General features: G+C 35.7%; 1 protein-coding gene across 1 annotated transcript in view; it reads right to left on the reverse strand.

Annotated features, from left to right (window-relative positions):
- Positions 1-20613, reverse strand: part of LOC150093572 (AP-1 complex subunit beta-1-like) — a 287854-nt gene that overhangs the window by 71658 nt on the left and 195583 nt on the right. Inside the window, exons 11-12 of the mRNA XM_090413097.1 lie at positions 18839-18927; positions 8465-8567 (exon numbers count right to left, since the gene is read on the reverse strand). Of these exons, the coding sequence (XP_090269223.1) occupies positions 8465-8567; positions 18839-18927 (192 nt within the window). The remainder of the gene's footprint in view (positions 1-8464; positions 8568-18838; positions 18928-20613) is intronic.

A 20613-nucleotide genomic window follows, 5' to 3' on the forward strand; every position in this document is an offset into this window, starting at 1 on the left:
CATCAGGAACATCAAGGAGATACCATTCTGATATCACTCTCCTACAAGAACTGAGTGTTTCATGAGGTGTTACTGTGATTAGTATTCCACCCATTGATGTTGTCCCCAATAGTTTCTCAGAATGTTGCTGACATGATGTTTCCAAAAGGATATCACGAGAATATAATCTCTTAACAGTTTTAGAAGGTACTTGCCAGTCCTTCTAAACCTTTTGAATAAAGAAGGGTGGTATTTTCTCTATTGACTTTTCACCTGTTGTATGGATGATCAAAAACACTGGTAGATTTACACTAGTATCATATATCTTTTGTTTCTTACGTCTGTTACCAAACACTGTCTCTATGGTATCATACTTGGTTGGAACTTTGTTAGGGTCCCTAAAACATTTGAGGATGAAGAATTCATGCTCAAACAGTTTTTGGTTTGATGCACATGGATAACCACTGACTGGCAAGCAATGACTGCGTTCGGGGAGTGGAACATCAGGACTACCCCGGACATTATACCAGCACAACAGCAAGTATTGGATCTTGACCCCAGACTACAGGGTGAGAGACTTGCTACAACACCACTGACCCTAGCAAGCAAGCCCACTAATGGAAACAATGGGACCACCCATCTTGCCGAAGGAGAGGTCAAAGTACTGGAAGACTACCAGGATCCCCTTTTTCAGATGTCCACAGGTCACACACCAAACAGCAAACACGGTAGCAGGGCACTGGATTCCAAGGATGGCAGTCTGGAAGAAAGGATAGTAAAAAAAGACTTGGGAGAAGAATAACAAAGAATATAAGAAGAAAGTAAAGAAAGATAGGAAGAATGAAAAGGGCCAGTACCATCATCGGGAGGTCCCCTCCACCACAAACAGGTGCCCCACAGGGAGGAGACAATTTTTACACCAACAGGAGGGATATAATCATGATCAAACCAATGACTGAACTATTATTAGTTTAGTCATTGGTATCTGTTTAGTCAGATACCAATGACTAAACTAATAATAGTTTAGTCATTGGTATCTAAACTATTTAGGATTCTTTTGATTTTTTTTTCTGATAAAATACAAGAGGAGTTATGAACAGCTCTTGGTAAAGCAGGGCTAGTCCCAGCTAAGGTCAATGGTTGCAACTTCCATCCAGTTCTACTTCCATCTTCCAAATGACAAAAATAGTACCGTTACCGCTACCAATGTTCTTCTTCTCCATTTCTTGCATGATGATCTTCTGTCATATGAGAAATAATGTAATATTCCTTTGGAGGTTACTGAAAAACATATGAATTTTAAGAGTTTATTTTTCACTTGGTTAGACTATAATACATTTAGTTTAATCCTTTATCCAAGTGTGAGCAAACAAAGTTTGCACCTGAAAGTATCTTCAGGACTGGGGTAAGATAGTAACAACACCGAGCAACTCGTTGCAAAGGTGGAGAAAGATCTCATCACTCCTATCTCATCTCAGTATCTCCCATAATGCAAAGCATATCTCCTTGCAGATATGTGTAACGCTATGCATTAAGACAAGGGCCACTACCCATACCGGTTTCGATCTTTATTGAGGTCTCGTCGGTGGGAGCCAGGCTCAGTAGTGGAGACATCAAGGCAGAAGCAATGAGAGGTCATCCCAACCTATAGGAGTTGCCAAAGGGTGTACAACCTTATTATTAAATTACTCCAGATTCAGAGAAAGATGCTGAGAGTTTATTTTTCACTTGGTTAGACGATAATACATTTAGTTTAATCCTTTATCCAAGTGTGAGCAAACAAAGTTTGTGCCTGAAAGTACCTTCAGGACTGGGGCTTTATCCAAGAGTGAGCAAAAAAAAATTTTGTGCCTGAAAGTATCTTCAGGACTGCGGTAAGGTAGTAGTACAACCCCAGTCCTGAAGATACTTTCAGGTGCAAACTTTGTTTGCTCACACTTGGATAAAGGATTAAACTAAACTTATTATAGTCTAACCAAGTGAAAAATAAACTCTCAGCATCTTTCTCTGAATCCGGAGTAATTTAATAATAAGGTTTTACACCCTTTGGCAACTCCTATAGGTTGGGATGACCTCTCATTGCTTCTGCCTTGGTGTCTCCACTACTGGGCCGGGCTCCCACTGACGAGACCTCAAAAAAGGTCGAAACCAGTATTGGGTAGTGGCCCTTGCCTTAATGCATAGCGTTACACATATCCGCAAGTAGATGTGCTTTGCATTATGGGAGATACTGAGATGAGATAGGAGTGATGAGAGCTTTCTCCACCTTTGCAACGAGTTGCCCAGTGTTGTAATACCTTACCCCAGTCCTGAAGATACTTCATGCGCAAACTTTGTTTGCTCACACTTGGATAAAGGATTAAACTAAACTTATTATATGAATTTTAAAAAGCCTACATAACAAAAGTCTTCTAGTTTGATGGTATGTCATCTTTAATCAAAAATGGTGGAAATAATACTCATTCTGTGTGTCTCCACACACTTTCATATTGAACTAGCCAGAGGCGTAGCTAGATGGGGGCAGATGGAGCAGTCCACCCTGGGTGGCACTTTGAACATTTTTGAATTTTTGTAGTTAATTCTAAAATACAGTCTCGAGAACTCAGTTTTTGAAATTATGGATTCTACAACTGTGTTAAAATAACTCTTTTTATTATCCCGACGTTTCGATCTTCATATCAAGATCATCATCTGGAGCATACATAAATATACAAGACAAGCCGCATCATATTTCAAACCATAAGCTAGAGAAACAATGATTTGATCACATGTTACTCACTGGCATGACCTCTAGTGGGGAAAAAAAAATTTTAAATAAATAAAAAATAAAATAAAAAACTACATTGAGCTAATTTAATTTTTGATTACATGAATAAGCATTCTTGCTTACAGATGGTTTTCCTTCCAGTAACAGTGATGTCCTATTTCTATTATTAAAATTGTTATTTTTGATTTTAAAAAAAAATATATATATTATTTATAAATTACAACATGAATAAACTTTCTTATAGAATTTTTTCCCTTAACAGCGATGTCCTATTTTTCAGTATTAAATTATTTTAGATTTAGGATCCTGGATTTTCTAGAGTCCTGTTTATAGTTATTCTTAGAGAGGAAGGATTCGAGGGACAAATATATGCCTTCCATATGAATGGGATTTTTAGACCATCGTTATTGTTTAGATTAGGGTGGTTAATAATGATCTCACAAGCTTCCTTAAATTTGCCCAGTCAATTCTACGTAAGGTGTTCAGGGCATGATCAGAAAGGTCTTTTATGTTCTTTTTGTCTGATCGGAATTGTGCGTCCTGTTTCTCCTATGTATGGTATGTTGCAGGTGCAGTAAATATGGTATACTCCAGGGTGGGCCAGCAGAGGGAGTGGGTCTTTGGATGAGTTGAGTAAGCTTTTTAATTTTGCAGGAGGTTTAAAGGTGGCATTGAGGTTGTATTTTTGTAGTACTCTGTTTATTTTGTCTGATGTCCATTTAATGCAGGAAATGGTTATAGTTTTACTATAGTCTGGTTTTTTTTTTTTTTTTTTTTATGAGGTCTTGTAGAGAATTTTGTTAATAGTGTTTTGGCTGTATCCATTTTTTTGAAAAGTATTACTGATCACTTTAAATTCGTTTTTCAGTGCTTGTTCAATGGAGCAGATCTTCAGAGCACCTGTTTTTAGGGTATTGATGACACCTAGTTTTTGTGTTGGGTGGTGGTAGGAGTTTATATGTATATATTGGCCAGTATGTGTCGGTTTCTGGTAAACAGTGAAGGAAAGATTAATTTTTTTTTTTTTTTTTTCCACTAGAGGTCATGCCAGTGAGTAACATGTGATCAAATCATTGTTTCTCTAGCTTACGTTTTGAAATGTAACGCAGCTTGTCTTGTATATTTATGTATGCTCCAGATGATGATCTTGATATGAAGATCGAAACGTCGGGATAATAAAAAAAGTTATTTTAACACGGTTGTAGAATCTATAATTTCAAAAATGAATGCTGATCACCGTGTAACACTAAAAGAAAAGAGAACTCGGTTCCAACTATTGTAATACCACAGCGAATTTTCCTCACAATTGCTGTGAGTGTTGCTAGTTGTGAGAGGAATTTTTCTAAATAAAATTGATTAAGAATTACTTACATTACTATGAAACAGACTTCGACAATGTCATCGTCGATTTCGCTAACAGAAAAGCAAGAAAAATAACAATTTAGAATGTTGAAATTAAAGTTTTACTTCAAAAATAAATATAGTTTTAATTTATTTCCGTATACGTCGTTTTGACTTTTTTGTAGTATTTTTGGTGTGTACTGAGAGGGAAGCAAACTTAGGGACTGCCCTGGGCAGCAAAAGCTCTAGCTACACCACTGGAACTATCTGTCTACCCCATAGCATGAAAGCCTATATGCAGCCAATTTGCAATAAGGGCAGATAAAAAAATCTACCATCAACACAAAATCCCATCCTGATTTTATCTTGAAGTAATACCATAAGGTCATTAACAATCAACTTCATCTCTGAAAGCTAGCAATATGGAATCTGACACAATTCTACAGATTCCATTGTCAACATCACTCCCCCTACCATCTGGATAAGTGTCATGGAGAAGTTTGCATAAACTAATGCAATTAATCTTGACATTTTAATCAGATCTGATAGAGACCTCCTCAGCCAAACATCACCTTAGAATCGACTGCCAGCCTTTAAAACCAGATGACCAACTTCCTTTGGCTACTCAATGTGTTTCGTGATGGGTGGTTTTCTCTGATCAGACCATCTTTCCAACAGAGGAGTTTCTTCTAGGGCTATTCTTTCACTTGCCTTCTTTCTCTTATTCATCAGCACCTCAAATCCTGCTTCCAGATTTCCTGATGACAGTAAGAGAGTGGTCTGAAAAGTTCTCAGCCTAATATTGAAAAAACGAATTTATAATTTCAAAATTTATATTTTTCAACATAATCTCCCTTAAGACTAATACCATCGCTGGAATACATTTTTCCAGCGATGCTCCAGCACCATTATCCTGTCCCTGTAGTGGTTTGCAGTAAGATCTGCAAAATATCCCTCTACAGCTGCAATTCTTGATTCAAAGAAAAAAGGTGACCAGCGAGGAAGAGTTTTAGTTTTGGGAAGAGATAGAAGTCAAGGGAGCCAAATCTGGGAAATAGGGTGGATGTTCCAACAATTCAGATCCCTTAATTTTCCCATTGCCAAAATACCTTTGTAGGCAGGTGCATTGTCCTGATGAAAGATGATTTTTTCCTTCTGCTATCCAGACTAGAAGAATTTTTTTGTCTAGTCTGGTTAAAAGATTGGAATAATATTCTCCAGTTATTGTTTTACCCTTTTCAAGATAATTAATAAACAAAATGCCTTCAGCATCCCAAAACACTGATGCCATGACCTTTCCTGCTTATGGAATCAACTTTGTCTTCTTTCGCGCTGAGCTACCGGCTTCTGTCCACTGTTTGGATTCTAGTGTATAATGGTTCAAGTCTCATCCATAGTAATAAATCAACATACAAAATCAGTTTTATTCTTGTTAAAATACTCCAAGCATTCAGAGATTTTCATGTGAATAGATTTTTGATCTGCTGTGAGCAATGTGGCACCAATCTTGCACAAAGCTTTTTCATTTGCAATTCTTCATGCAAAATATATTCTGCACATTCTTTTGAAATGCCTGTAGTCTCGGCAATTTCACACACTGACTCACCAGTCATCCAATACCATATTGTGCACTTGATCAATGATTTCTGGTGTTGGAAGTCCTTCAGGTGGATCATCTTCAAGGCTGGTACTGCCACGTTTAAACTCGGCAACCCATTTCTTAATTGTCGAAAACAAAGGAAAAGAGTGCTCATATACTTTTTTGAACTTAGAATTAATTTCTTTTTGCATTAAACCTTCTTTTACAATGAATTTTATAACTGCACAATACTCAATTTTATCCATTTCAAGGGATACAGACAGCACATTTGCTTCAGACAGCTGTATAAAACAAAACTACTTGATAGAATGACTTGCAATTTCACATGGATGCTTATAACAGATGTACCAACTTAGAAAAAAAAAAAAAAAAAAATCGTCCCGATAGTTCCCATCTATGGTCTAGGCAGAACTTTTCAGACTACCCTCACATATTAAATTCTTCTTTCTCCTCATTTGACGAAACTTCCCTCTCAAGTAACAGCGTATGGCCATTAACAGCCAACTTCTTCAGAGGTATAAGTCAGCCATTATAAAGGTTTGATTGTGGATTATCTTATAGTTTGGAGAAAGATAATCGAAACCCAAAATGTTCAACAACACTGATCTTCATGCTATTCTTCAATGCAATCTAAGTACAACCTAATCAACTTCAATGCAATCGCAACAGAGTCCTATCTCTTCTTAAAAATGATTCCTTCTTCTTCTGTCATGCTACAATGCTTATAGGGAAAACTCAGTGCAATTAAATGACAGTTCTGTCTTCTTTCTCAAAAAAATCACTTCCCTTATCTTTAATAATACCCAGACCCCCACATAAGATTACATTCATCTTTTTGTGCTGAATACATTTTTTGACACAAATATAGCACATCTATAGATGTGCTATATTTGTGTCAGGAGGATTTTAAGCTTGGAAGATATATCTTCCAAACTTAAAATCATCTTGTGTTCAAGATGTTACTTCTCCTCCTCCCAAACATGAGTGCCGAATGCAATGAAATAGTGAGTTATCAATTAGATATTGGACAATACCACTTCATCTATTTTAATGGCTCGAACAGACCATGTTTAAGAAACAATTATAAAAAATTCAAAGTAAAACACTTAAAAACTTAAGCAGCAAGAGATATAAACATGTACAAGAAATTTCATATACTGAAAAAACAAAAAAAAAATGCAATGCATTTTAATTCTCTATTTCACTTACATTTGTACATATTTGGAAAAAATGTTATTTTTTTATAAATTTCAGATTCAAGAAAAATGAAATGAAAGTGTTATAATTAGATTTTTGATTTTAATTATTTAATTATTTTGATAATTATCTATCCTGCTGACTGCACCATTTTGTCATAATTAGATTTTAGATCTCTGTAGCCATTTGTTATGAGATTTTCTCTATAATGATTATTTCTAATTTCCGAGTGTTTTTATTTATATGCACAAGGGTTCAATTCCGATTGGTGCAATGACTTTTACTGTTTCTTTCAGAATCTGAAAAATCACTGACTCTAGACCAAATACAAAATATACACATTTAATAAAACAAAAACAATATATATACACTTCAATTAAAATTACACAACTAACTGGATCCAAGGCCTTTTAAAATAAACTTACACTTTAGAGATCACCCATTCTATTACTGGTTTGTTTAACATATACCTAATCATGTTTACTAGACTAAACACCTTGTTTACGCAATAACAAAATGTTCATAGTCAGTTTCTTTGTAAAGGCCTTTTTCTGAAGATATAAGATTCTCTTCTTTTTCCATAGAATCCTTTCTTATCATCCTTATACAGCACACATTATTCCTCCTGGCTCTGAAGTAGGATATTCTGAATTCACTGAAGTATAAGTACTCTTACCTCATGCAGTTCAATTTTGTTAATTTTTTGTACCAGCAAAAAAAAAAAAAGTTTCTTCTACTGCTTTATCTAAGTTGCTAAATTCTGTCTCCTTTTCCAGTAGAAATAACAGATAAATCCGGCATCCTTAAAATGAAATTTTCAATCAGCATTTCCTCAAACATTCCTATAATAGAACGTCAATCGCAATATTTTCTTTTATTTAGTCTTTACTCCTCCACTTTAAAGGCTCACAATTCTACTATTCCTTTTTTGGAATCTTCTATTAATATGCCCCCGACCGTCACATAAAAACTTAATTTCCTAAGAACAAAATTTTGCTGGCCTGCACTCTTAAACTTCCATTACCTCTCTCGTTTTTCCTCTTACTTCGATACCGAACACTGTCTTGTTGTTTCCGTTAACTCAATACTTAACACTCTCTCTCTCTCTGTCAGCTGTCAATCCCATCAAACTCCTTGGCGAGCATGCGTGCGTGCTCCATGAAAGTGGCAAGCAAGAAGTTATGTATAATGGCTGACATGTCATCTCCATTAGCATTATGAGAATGTCTTTACAAAACACGGCACTTAATAATTTTAAACCACAATAAAATCTCTGAAAGTAACACTATCCAAATCCAGTAAGTACATAATTTTTTTAAATGCTTCACATTTCATTTTGACAAAATAACATCAATAAAGTGCACATCACAAGTGCCGACAATACATATTATGAAACAAAAACTAATAATGTACTAACATAAACAATTTGCAAAAATATTCATAATTTTAAATTATGACTGTTTTTTTTACAAAAGAATCAAAAAATATGATACCATTTAGAAAAGTTTTTGCTTTCAAAATAATAATGAATAAATTTGTAGATATTAAACTTAAATAAATTTTAAACAATAATGAATTACCTGAGTGTTTTCATCATGAAATCCTTCCAGAAAACTTTCCAGAAGCTCATCTGCATTATCAATTCTTTCAGCATATTCTCCTATAATCCAGATCATCGAAGCCCTAATTTAACGTCATAATTAGAAATACCAGAGAACTGACAGCATGTTATATATAACATTATATTTGATAACACACACACACACACACACACACACACACACACACACACACACACACACACACACAAGGGGGGGGGTTCTGATAAACACCTACAAAAGTGATATTTTTGAAACCATAATTTTTCTTCAAAGAATTTAATCACCTAAAATAAATTACTACAATTTGATGAAACATGAGGGTTAAAGAGTTCTAAGATATGTACTTTCTTCTGGTTATATCAATTGCTTTAATATCAGAGTGGCTGTATTGGTGAAACTGGATGTAGTCCTTGCGTTCTGAAATTCTGATATTAGCTGTCCTGCCTGTTCTCTGGTCTTGCAGAGCATACTCTGGATACCAGCTATAGAATATGGTGGAAGAAAGCCACGATAATACACCGCAGTAAATTCAAATATGAAAGGCTTTTCATGGAATCAGCCTCAGCCCCCTTAGAAATGATCCAAACCTCAACAAATTTGGTTGCATGAGACTGCCCCAAATTTGGGAAACCTACATCAAAAGATCTTCAGCCCAATCGCACAAGAATACCAACATTGCCTGCTAGGGGATACCATCAGGACTTTTAGGAGAAAGAATAGCTTCCTGTTTCATCCTCATTTACTGTTTGTTGTGCTTGCATGCAGGGTTTTTTTTTTTAAGTTCCTATGAAAATGGCAACGTGACGTTGCCGAAATATTGGAAGTGTATTAAAATTTATTTTAATGTATATCCTAGTATATGTTGTAATTTCCTTAAGCTATTTAGTAAAAATGTATAACCAATGTCTAAGCCTTTCCACAAGAATTACGATAATCCACAGAGATGCCATCGCACGTAAGGCCTGCCATTACGGTAAAAAGAAGTTAAAGCTATCAAGTCAACTATATCGTCTCGCCTTCCTAAAATGCTGCCGGGATAACCAGGTAATCCCAAACTGTGTCAAATTTAAGCACCATTTCTCTTCGCAAAAGGCTCTTCGTATTTATAACCATGCCAGCCAAGCTTTGCTCAGGGAACAAATCGCTACTACTCGCCATTTCCTGAATGATGCTAACTTAGCTATCCAGGCACTCGAAGATGACCTTTCAAGCACCTTAAGCCACAAAATTTGGTCTATTTTATATGACATCTCGTGCACTGCTGCAGAGAAAGAATTTAAAAGAGTACGAGATCGACACATCAAAAAATTTGAAAATTTAAAAAAGAACTCGAACCCGAAACCACAACTTCCTATGGAAATGGTAGTCAACCTTTCGTCAGTTAGTGTGAAACCTGAAGCACTCGACGCTCTCTCACGTGGCCACAACTTCGCCATTGCACCCAGAAGAATACCTGCTGAAGATATTATGATATGAATTGAACGCAGGATACGACACCTTCCAAACCACGTTGCCAACAACAGTAGACTGGATGTGGCTTGTGTTCTGACCAAAGCAAAACAACCAAAGACCAACATGCCTAATATGGAAATTAAATCTCTGCAAGAATTAAAGAAAAACAAGGAAATAATATTCACCAAAGCGGATAAAGGTAACGCCACTGTATTACTTAACCAAAAGGATTACACAGGTAAGCTGAATGCTCTATTGTTAGATCGGGCTACTTACCTCCCTATCGAGTACAATCCCACCAACTCACAAATTAGAAAACTCCACAGGCTCTTTAAGAAGGTCACATCTTGGCCTGTAGAAGTCACTAACAAATAAAAACCCTTTAACTCCATACCCCCTCCCCCCGTATATATGGACTGCCAAAAACAGAAAGAAAATGTGCCATTACGTCCCATAGTGGATAGCATTGATTCCCCCACATACAAAGTAGCTAAACATTTGGCTAAAGCCCTCACACACTATACTGGCAACACACCTTCACACATAAAAAAACTCAGCCCACTTCAAAGCCAGCATAGAAAAACCTTACACTCAAACACACTGATGAAATGGTCGGTTTTGATGTCTCCTCCCTATGCACAAATGTCCCATTCAGAGAATCCTTAGAACTAATCCAAGATAAATTTCCTCCCGATATCAGAGCCCTATTTCAGTTCACAATGAACTCAGGCTATTTTGTTTGGCAAGGAGAATTCTACAAACAAATAGAGGGGACAGCCATGGTTTCTCCCTTGGCCAACTTTTATATGGAGACTTTTGAAGACAAAGCCTTAAACTCTGCCCCACAAAAACCAACCGTATGGCTTCGCTATGTTGATGATGTGTTCGCTATTTGGCCACATAGCTACGATGCACTCCTCTCCTTCCTAACACACTTAAACAACCAACATCCCAGAATCAAGTTGACCCTGGAAGAAGAAAAAAACAACTGCCTTCCTTTCTTAGATACACTAGTCACCCACCAGCCTGATGGAACCTTGGCTTTCTCAGTTTATAGAAAATCCACTCATACAGGCAGATACATTCACCAACAATCCCCCCTCCCCTCACAACAATATGGAGTCATTAAGACACTACACAACAGGGCTAAACTTATCTGTTCCAATGACAATGCCCTAACCACAGAACTAAACCACAATCTCACCACTTTCTTAGCCAATGGCTACCTCCCCAAAAAAATCCAAAAAATATTCATCATCATCATCATGCATATCAAGGATTTAGGCCTAGCATGGCCTATTCCGGCCATAGAAGTCATCGTTGAATCGTTTAAGAGGACGTCCTGGTTTTCTTTTTCCAAATGGCTTGTACTTTAAGGCTTGTTTTGGTAATCTTTCTGTTTTCATTCTTTGAACGTGTTCATTCCATTTATGTTTATATTTTTTAATTTTTTCTATTACTGGTTCTTGGTTTAATTCTTTCATGATTTCTTCATTTCTTTTGTGATCAAATAGGGAATACTTTGCAGTTTTTCTCATAACCTTCATTTCTGCAGTTGTTAATCTTTGTCTTTTTGTTTTATTGTCCAGATTTTGCTTCCATACATTAAGACTGGTAGGACTAATGTATTGTATACTTTTAGTCTGGTTTGTTTTTGAACTAGGTTTGGTTTAAATATAGAGTTAATTACACCTGTTATTTTTAAATATTTTGCAAATTTTACGTTTATATCTTTTTCATTTTCATATGTGATTATACATCCCAGGTAATTAAATGAATTCACCTGTTCTAAGATCTTGTTATCTATTACTATTTTAGTTCTTGCTGGATCTTGTCCTTTAAAGGCCATAGTTTATTTTTCTGTTGATAAAAAAGATTTTTCTGTTGATCCAAAAAATATTGAAACCAATAAACCACAACCCCCTCCCCCCTCACAACAAAGATTACTCTAAATCCATCACCATACCCTATATCCGAGGCACCTCGGAAAAAAATTACAAAAATCCTAAAAAAACGACTTAACTTCTTGTTACAGACCTTATAAAAAATTGGCATCCCTTATTTGCTCTATTAAAGACTAACCTCCCCACCTAGACCTACCTGTTGTATACCAGGTCCCTTGCAGCTGTAAGCTGTCCTACTTTGCCAAACAGTCAGGAGAGCTAATATCAGAGTTTCAGAACACAAGGACTACATCCGATTTCACAAATACAGCCACTCTGGTCTTGCAGACCATGTGCTGGATACCCGCTATAGAATACTGTGGAAGAAAGCCACGATAATACACCACAGTAAATTGAAATACGAAAAGTTTTTCATGGAATCAACCTCACCCTAAGAAACAATCCAAACCTCAACAAATTTGGTTGCATGAGACTGCCCCAAATTTGGGAAACCTACATCAGAAAATCTTGAGCCCAATCGCCCAAGAATACCAACACTGCCTGCTAGGGGGCACCAACAGGACTTTTAGAAGAAAGAATAGCTTCCTGCTTCGTCCTCATTTACTATTTGTTGTGCTTAAGTGCATGTGTCTTATTTTTAAGTTCCTGTAAAAATGGATGTGACATTGCTGAAATATTGGAAGTGTATTAAAATTTATTTTAATGTATTTCCTAGTTTATTGTAATTTCCTTAAGCTATTTAGTAAAAAGATATAACCAACGTCTAAGCCTTTCCACGAGAATTAAGAAGTGTTTGCAGGAGGCAATAGCTGACTGTATAACTAGAGTCCGAATAATAAATCAAGTAGGGATTATATGGATGAATAACACCATTAAGCTTGAGCTGCAAAAAAAGAAACAACTGTGGAGGGAATTTAAGAAGAAAGGTGACCTGCAGGCACATGAATGGTATAAAGCCCAGGCCAGAAGGGTAACAAGTATGGTAAGAAAGGCAAAAGCGGATTATGAAAGAACATTAGCCATGTAGGATAAATAGAATCCCAAACAGTTTTTTCGATATGTTGCAAGTAAAAGAAAAAATGTATATGGCAGACAGAGCGATTCTAAAGAATGCCGATGGTAGGGAGGTAACCGAATCAGTTGATATAGTAGAATTACTGAGTGAGCACTTTGCAAGAGTACATCATCTAGGTGGTGACATTGCAGACATGGAAGAACCAACAGCTTATACGGGAATTGTGGTGAATGAAGTGGAGGTGAATAGTCTATTACAAAACCTCAATGTCAATTCATCTGCAGGATTGGATGGTATACCAGCTTGTGTCATACGAGAAGCAGCTAAAGAATTGTCTGTGCCCTTGACCATTTTGTTTGAGTCTCGGGTCTGGGTTAGTCGTAAGGGGGTGGAAAGAGGGGAAAATAGTTCCACTGCATAAAGGAGGTTCCAAGACTGCTGTTGAAAATTACCAACCAATCAGCATATCAGGAATTGTTGCCAAGATCTTGGAGAAAATAGTCAAGAGGAAAATACAAGATTGGATAGATGAAAATGGGATACTGTATGGGGGAACAGAATGGTTTTGTGAAGGGTAGATCATGCCTCAGTAACTTGCTCACATTCTATAACACAGTGACGGCTGAACTGGATAAGGGTAACGGGTTTACAGTGATTCTACTGGACCTTGCTAAAGCCTTTGATAGGATACCACATGGAATTCTAATCAGTAAATTGCAGCATACGAAAATGGATATAGGGTTGGTGAGATGGATAGGAGGGTGGTTGATGGAGAGATATCAGAGAGTGGTTCATTCAGGAGTAGAGTCCAAAAAACGGCTTGTAACTAGTGGTGTGCCACAGGGTTCTGTTCTTGGACCACTACTGTTTAATTTGTTCATTAACGATATAGGAAAGGATCTGAGAGGAACTGTGCATCTGTTTGCAGATGATGCAAAGTTAGGTAGAGCAATAGTGAATGCTCAGGATGTCAAAATTTTGCAGGATGATTTGGATAGTTTGGAGGACTGGGCTAAGGAGAATGGATGTCAATTTAATGTGGAAAAATGTAAGGTTTTGCATTTTGGGGTGAAAAGATTAGCAGCAGTGTATCACATTGGTGGAACTGTACTCCAGTAGATTGACGAGGCCAGGGATTTGGGAGTGTTGGTGGATAGGGAGTTCAAGTTTAGGGAACACATCGCAAAGTGGCAAAATCAGCTCATCAAATCACTTGGTTGCTGAAAAACACTTTAACGAGCAGAGACAGGTTATTGTTCCTCTGTATCGAGCCTTGATAAGACGCCATCTAGACTACTGTGCCCAGATATGGGCACCAGGGTTTCTACTTGATAGGGAGGAGGTGGAGAGGATCCAGAGACAAGTGACCAAGATGATAGCAAGACTATGGAATGAACCTTATGAGAACAGGTTGAAGATTTGTGGGCTGAAGAAATTGGTTGATAGGCGGAAAAGGGGCGTATGATTGAGACATTCAAATTACTGAAGGGTTTCTATAAGATTAATTCAGAAAATATTTTTCAGAATAGGACTGGTAGTGGGAGGACTAGGGGCCATCTATGGAAACTTGGTAAAAGTGTGGTTAGCAAGGGTGTTAGAGCTAGGTTTTTTACTTGGAGAGTGGTAAATGAGTGAAATAAGCTGCCAGAGTCTGTTGTGCCATGACTGTAAATGAGTTCAAGGTGAAGTATGATAGATACTGTGTGAATGTTGAATAGTTGTTCTTGATATGATGTTGGGCCTCCCTCGATGAGTCTAAGGACTCCTTGGAGCTGCCCGTAATAATAATAATAATAATAATAATAATATATATATATATATATATATATATATATATATATATAGTAATTTTTGTTTTTTTTGTTTTTTTTTAATTTACATTTTCAAATGTTTTGAAATCTGGCATCTGAAAAACCCGGTTATTCCCTACAAAAAATTATTTTTCTTTTTAATTCTTTATCCAAATGTAAACAAATAAATGTTTGCAAATGAAGAATCTTCACAATGGATACTTGAATATAGTGACTGCTGACTTCATGTCAATTGCCTTAGTATCCCATAATGACTTTGGCATTAATTGAACTCTGGATCTGGTTTTCACTGATGAGACCTGAATAAAGGTCAAAATTAATCTGAGTGGTGACCTTTTCCATAGCACACAGCAACATAGATGTCTGAAAGGAAGTGTGCCTTGCGACTGCTCATGCAAGCAAGAGCAATTACTATTTCCAATTTCATCATACCCAATTTGATGAAGTTGGAAAATATAGTGGGAATAAAGGAATTTCCCCAACTATTCCTGTTACAAAAAGCTAATAAGTTAATAAGCTGTTATATGTATGCAAAAAAAAAAAGGAAAACCATGGGAACAAACCTGATATGCAATATCTCATGCATTGTATTTATTCTATGCATTAATTATTTATGTTTTATATATTTTATAATAATAATAATAACATTATTATTATTATGCCAACAAAAGGTGGAAAAATGTATTATCAAGATCATTGCTGAAAGCTCAGTGATGGAAGGTCAGGAGATGAAAAGAATATTATGAAAAAAATAGCATGCTTACATGGTTTCAGTCGGCAAAGCACATGCACAAATAATTGCAGAAAATTCAGGGACGTGATAGACATGAGAAGGGGGGGGGGGAGTTCAAGGTAAGAAAAAGGAACATATGAAAAGTAGAGACAAGAGTAAAGAGAAAAATTTTTATGGCAATTCTAAGATCAGAAGAGTACTTAATTGAAAGGATGACTACATCTTGTTTCCCTAGTGTGAAAATTAGTGATATCAGTGAGGCTGACAGGATGCAAAGACATAAAATGAAAGAATTAATTGTTTTGGCAAGTATTAATGTCTTGAAAGGTGAAAGGTACAGCATGAAAAAATACATTAAATAGTTACTGGAAGAACAAAAAATAATAAATAAATAAATGAGAGGATAAAGATTATGAGTCTGCTATAATGCTATTACAGAGACGAGTTGAGGAGAGCAATGATGGCAAAAGTCAGTTGTAGGTTGTACAGAAGGAATCGTGTGCAATTTGTAGATCTTTGGGCTGAACTGATGGATAGATAGGACTTGCAAAAGATTGACAGATTGCACTTGAGCAGATATGGCATTAGGTGTCTTAAGAAAGTTTTGTCTACTGAGAATGAAGGAGTGCAAAGTCAAGGAAACTAGCGCTATTAGGGAGAATGCATACAAGTGAGAGAGAGTCACCCATGAGGCAAGTGCATGAGTAAAAATGACCAATAAATGTGGAAACCAGTATCTTGGGTAACAAAACTGAATGGATAGTTAATACAAGTAAAGGGATACTGAGTTCATGTATAAATACTAATGCCAGAAGAATCAAGAATAAGAGGGAGGAGGTTTTGTCACTGATGATGATGCAACCTTGCTAAACATTATCAGCATTTGTGAGAATTGGCTGGTAGCAGATGACGCAGCTATAGGGACAAGAATGTGAGAGATACAGCATTTTCATGGAGGATAGAGAGAATAATAGGGGAAGGGGATGAACTGCAACCCAAAAAGTGTAGGAGGTTACCGTAAAGACAGATGTGGAAGGAAGGAAGGAAGGAAGGGAATTTGAGGCAATCTGGTGCGAGTTCAACATGAACATAAATCAATTGTTGATAAAAGTTGGCAGGGGGGGGGATGATGTGTATCAGCAAATCAGCATTAAGAGTTCCAGCCACATAATTATGATGGGGGTAGGATTCATTATGGGTATACAAAGTGAAAGGAGGAGAAATCACATGGTGGGAAGTAAACAGTATTCACTTACCAAAATAACTGAAACAGTATATGATGAAAAAGACTCACAATGTAAAAGTCGCAATAGTGGTATAAATGTGATAAGTAGCATCAGAGGATGCATTGCTTCTGACTAGGGAGAGTGATTAGGGGCCTTGACTTGTTGACTTGGGAGGTTGTAAAACACAGAATTTTCCATAAATAAGAAATAAATGTGGAACTGCAGGAGAGGTAGTCATGATAAGTTTAGGAAGCAGCACTACATAAGAAATTGCAAGGGAAGGATGTTAGCAGTACAGAGGAGATGGTGTTAAATTGTGATAGATTGTGATTTTAGGAATTCCAGTCTTATCACGGTTTAACATACATAACCCAATGAAAAGGAAAATAAACATGTGATCGTCTCTAGGTATTATAATACAGCTTTGTAAATATGTTAAATGTTTCAAACTTAAGGAAAACGAGTAGTTATCTAGCATTTCAACAAAAGACCACTCACTAGTTTGTGTAAATAACAGTGGAAATGTAAATATTTAATATTTGTTAGAGCCATAAGTGGTGTCAGAATTTGCTGTAAGCGTTTTGTTGGTGAATGCATTCAAGTAGAAATGAGACAGGGATTGTGTGTGAATAGTCTGAGCATCCCAGAACGAGTCTTTGGAACACAGATTCCCATGTTTAATAATAACAGTACTTTGGGCATCTCCCTGGAAAATGAAGACTTATCATAGATGTCCACTAGAGTGCTCCTTATTTTTGAAGTGTAGCTTCTTCTATGAGACCCCCTTCCATTTTGTTCTATATAATAAGTAAAAAAATTCAGTAAAAGTTTTAATAAATTTATCAAATGTTTATAGGTCACGACAGTGTGTCAAAGTTTGTATACTGAAATAGCATAATAAGTGAACTACGTAGTGTATATTTACAACCCACGTTTTAACAACTCTACTCTTGAATTTTCAAGCTGCTTTTATTATTATTTATTTATTATTATGTTATACGTCCAAGGACTAATCACAGGAGGGCACTCGACTCCACTAAGCTACACATGTGACCGTCTCCTTTACTATTTATTTGAATTCCATCTATTGCCTGCCACAAACAGTACTGCCTTACTGCTACTATATTCTTGAAATAGTTTAGAAATCTGAACTGCTCTAAACTGGACCTTCCACAAGCCAATAAGTACTTCTGTTAAGAGGTTTCAAAAGTTATGGACAGCCTTGGACCATTTCAGCTTCCAAATTAATGTGACAGATGGCAAAGCTACAGCAGCTCTAACTGATATTGCTGTCAAGATGACCACCTTCACCAAGAACATAATTTTATCAAGAGTGATGTTAAAAATTAACTGTCATGACCCTAAATATACTCTAAATCATTTCAAAATTTCAGTTTTTTTTCTTATTATTGCAAAAACAATGTGCATGTGCCTCATACGAAATTGAAAAAAAAAAACTGTTTGCTTATACTTGGATAAAGGATTAAACCAAGAATATAATTTCTTGGCATCTTTAATTTATAGTATAACCAAGTGGAAAAACTTCCGACATGTTCCTTTGTCTGCTGCCAGCTGTCAGGTATTTTTGTTCATAATAGTACAGATTGCACATATTTAGTGTATCATGAAGATTTTAAGTGACATTAAGCTAATGTAACATTTTGAAATATAAACATTAATTCTACATTTTAAATTTTATAATTTCATACTCTTCTATGTCTCCCATTATTGTTTGCATTTGTACCTTTTTCATTTTGTGTTCTTTATGTTTGGTTTCTGTCAATCCTTCGTAATCTGTCATCAATTCACCATTTTCTTTGCTTTGATTCCTGTTATTTGTTATTGCCCCTGATTTTCTGTATCATCCCATAGTTTTCTTTGTTATTTCCTGCATTTCCTTTGTTTCATGGGAATGTAGTGAAAAGATCAATTTTTTTTTTTTTTTGCTAAATTATTTCTTTTGTACCCAGGGATTCACTATAACATGCATACTGTATAAATTAATAAAAACTCTTTATATAAAAATATAAATGACCAAAATATTTTACAAAAATATTCTGGTCTGTTACTGTTTTCTGTCTTCCATTGCTACAAAATGCCATATTCCATCAAAATAACACTTTAATATGTTTGCTGCCAGGTGAAAATTTTATATTCATAAATCAATTTTCAGCAATTATCAAATAAATACAGGTATATGATAATATCCAACCTAGCTTCTGGTTCATCCAAAGTATCAAGGTTCTCGCATAAAGTCGATATGATGCTTTCATATTTATTGGGATATTTTCGAAATATATCCTGGAATGAAAGAATTGGAAATCAGGAATCTTTAAACTTTAAATGTTACTAGAAATTTCTATACTTAAAAAAAAAAATATATATATATATATATATGTGTGTGTGTATGCGTGTGTGTGTATTCCTGAGCTTCTACTTGTAATGATACATTTTAAAGAATAAATTTTAAATGACTTTAAACCGAGATAAAATATTAAATTTTAATGATAATATAACAACTAGTTTCAGCCTTTTACAGCCTTCATCAGGTATCCACTAAAGGTAGAACACAGTAATAAAAAATTGAAGTTACAAAAAACTGAGAATTACAGGCAAAAAATGCAATACATAATTGACACAAAAACGTATTTTTCTAAGTCGTTCTATCTAACGCGCTATTGTTCGTTGCATGCGTGCTTGTAGGTCTCATGAGCGCCAGTATTGAACGTATGGCTATCAGGGTTGTTATAACTCAAATTGCTGTTCAAATGTTCAGGATTAAGGAGGATTTTCCTGGACTCCACAATTTTCCTTTCAAACTCATCACTACAGCGAAAAATGTTTTCGGATTTATCCCAGCAAACTGAGATTGTCATGAGGATTATTAGAGAAAAGAACATGACTGGATAGCACAGATGGATAGAACGACTTGAAAAATACGTTTTTGTGTTAATTATTCCATTCAGAGAATTACAGGCAAAAAGTATTCCATTTTTTGCCTGTAATTCTCAGTTTTTTGTAACTTCAATTTTTTATTATTGTGTTCTACCTTTACTGGATACCTGAATAAGGCTGTAAAAGGCTGCAACTAGTTGTATCATTATCATTAAAATTTAATATTTTATCTCAGTTTAAATCATTCAAAATTTATTCCTTAAAATATATATATATAGATATATATATATATAGATATATATATATATATATGTGTAGAAAGTTTTTTACCTTGGTATCTTTAACATATATTATACCCAAGTTATTTTAAATATAAACCTGGGTTTTTTTTTTACTCCATTTCCCAAGTAAGCAAACAGACAAGTCAGTCAAGTTTGCGCCTGCAAGTGTTGCAAGTCTAGCTGACCCTGCACGTAGTGCAAGTCCAAAGCAACTCGTGGACAGTGATAGTGATCAGAGCTAAAGGTAGCATTAGCTCTGATCACTATTCTTAATATTTACCCTTAATGCAAAGCACATCTCCTGGAGGAGATGTATAATGCTATGTATTAAAGGCAAGGGGCCACTACCCAGACCGGTTTCGATCTTTATTGAGGTCTCATCAGTGTGAGCCAGGCTAAGAAATACTAAGTTTCAAGTAACACAGAGCTTATAAATATTTTACCAACCAAAAGTTACCATAAGGTGCTTTGACCTTATTAAATAAAAATCTCAGGATGAGAGATATACGTAGAAAGTTTTTTACCTTGGATATAATATATGTTAAAGAGATATGTTAATATATGTTAAAGATACCAAAAACCCAGGTTTATATTTAAAATAACTTGGTATCTTTAACATATATTATACCCAAGGTAAAAAACTTTCTACATCTATCTCTCATCCTGAGATTTTTATTTAATAAGGTCAAAGCACCTTATGGTAACTTGTGTTGGTAAAATATTTATAAGCTTTGTATTACTTAAAATTTGGTATTTCTTAGCCTGGCTCACACTGATGAGACCTCAATAAAGGTCAAAACTGGTCTGGGTA

The sequence above is a fragment of the Typopeltis vanoorti genome, chromosome 23, assembly GCF_054136105.1.
Source record: "Typopeltis vanoorti isolate ZY-2024b chromosome 23, IOZ_Tvanoo_1.0, whole genome shotgun sequence".
Taxonomy (NCBI): Eukaryota; Metazoa; Arthropoda; class Arachnida; order Uropygi; family Thelyphonidae; genus Typopeltis; species Typopeltis vanoorti.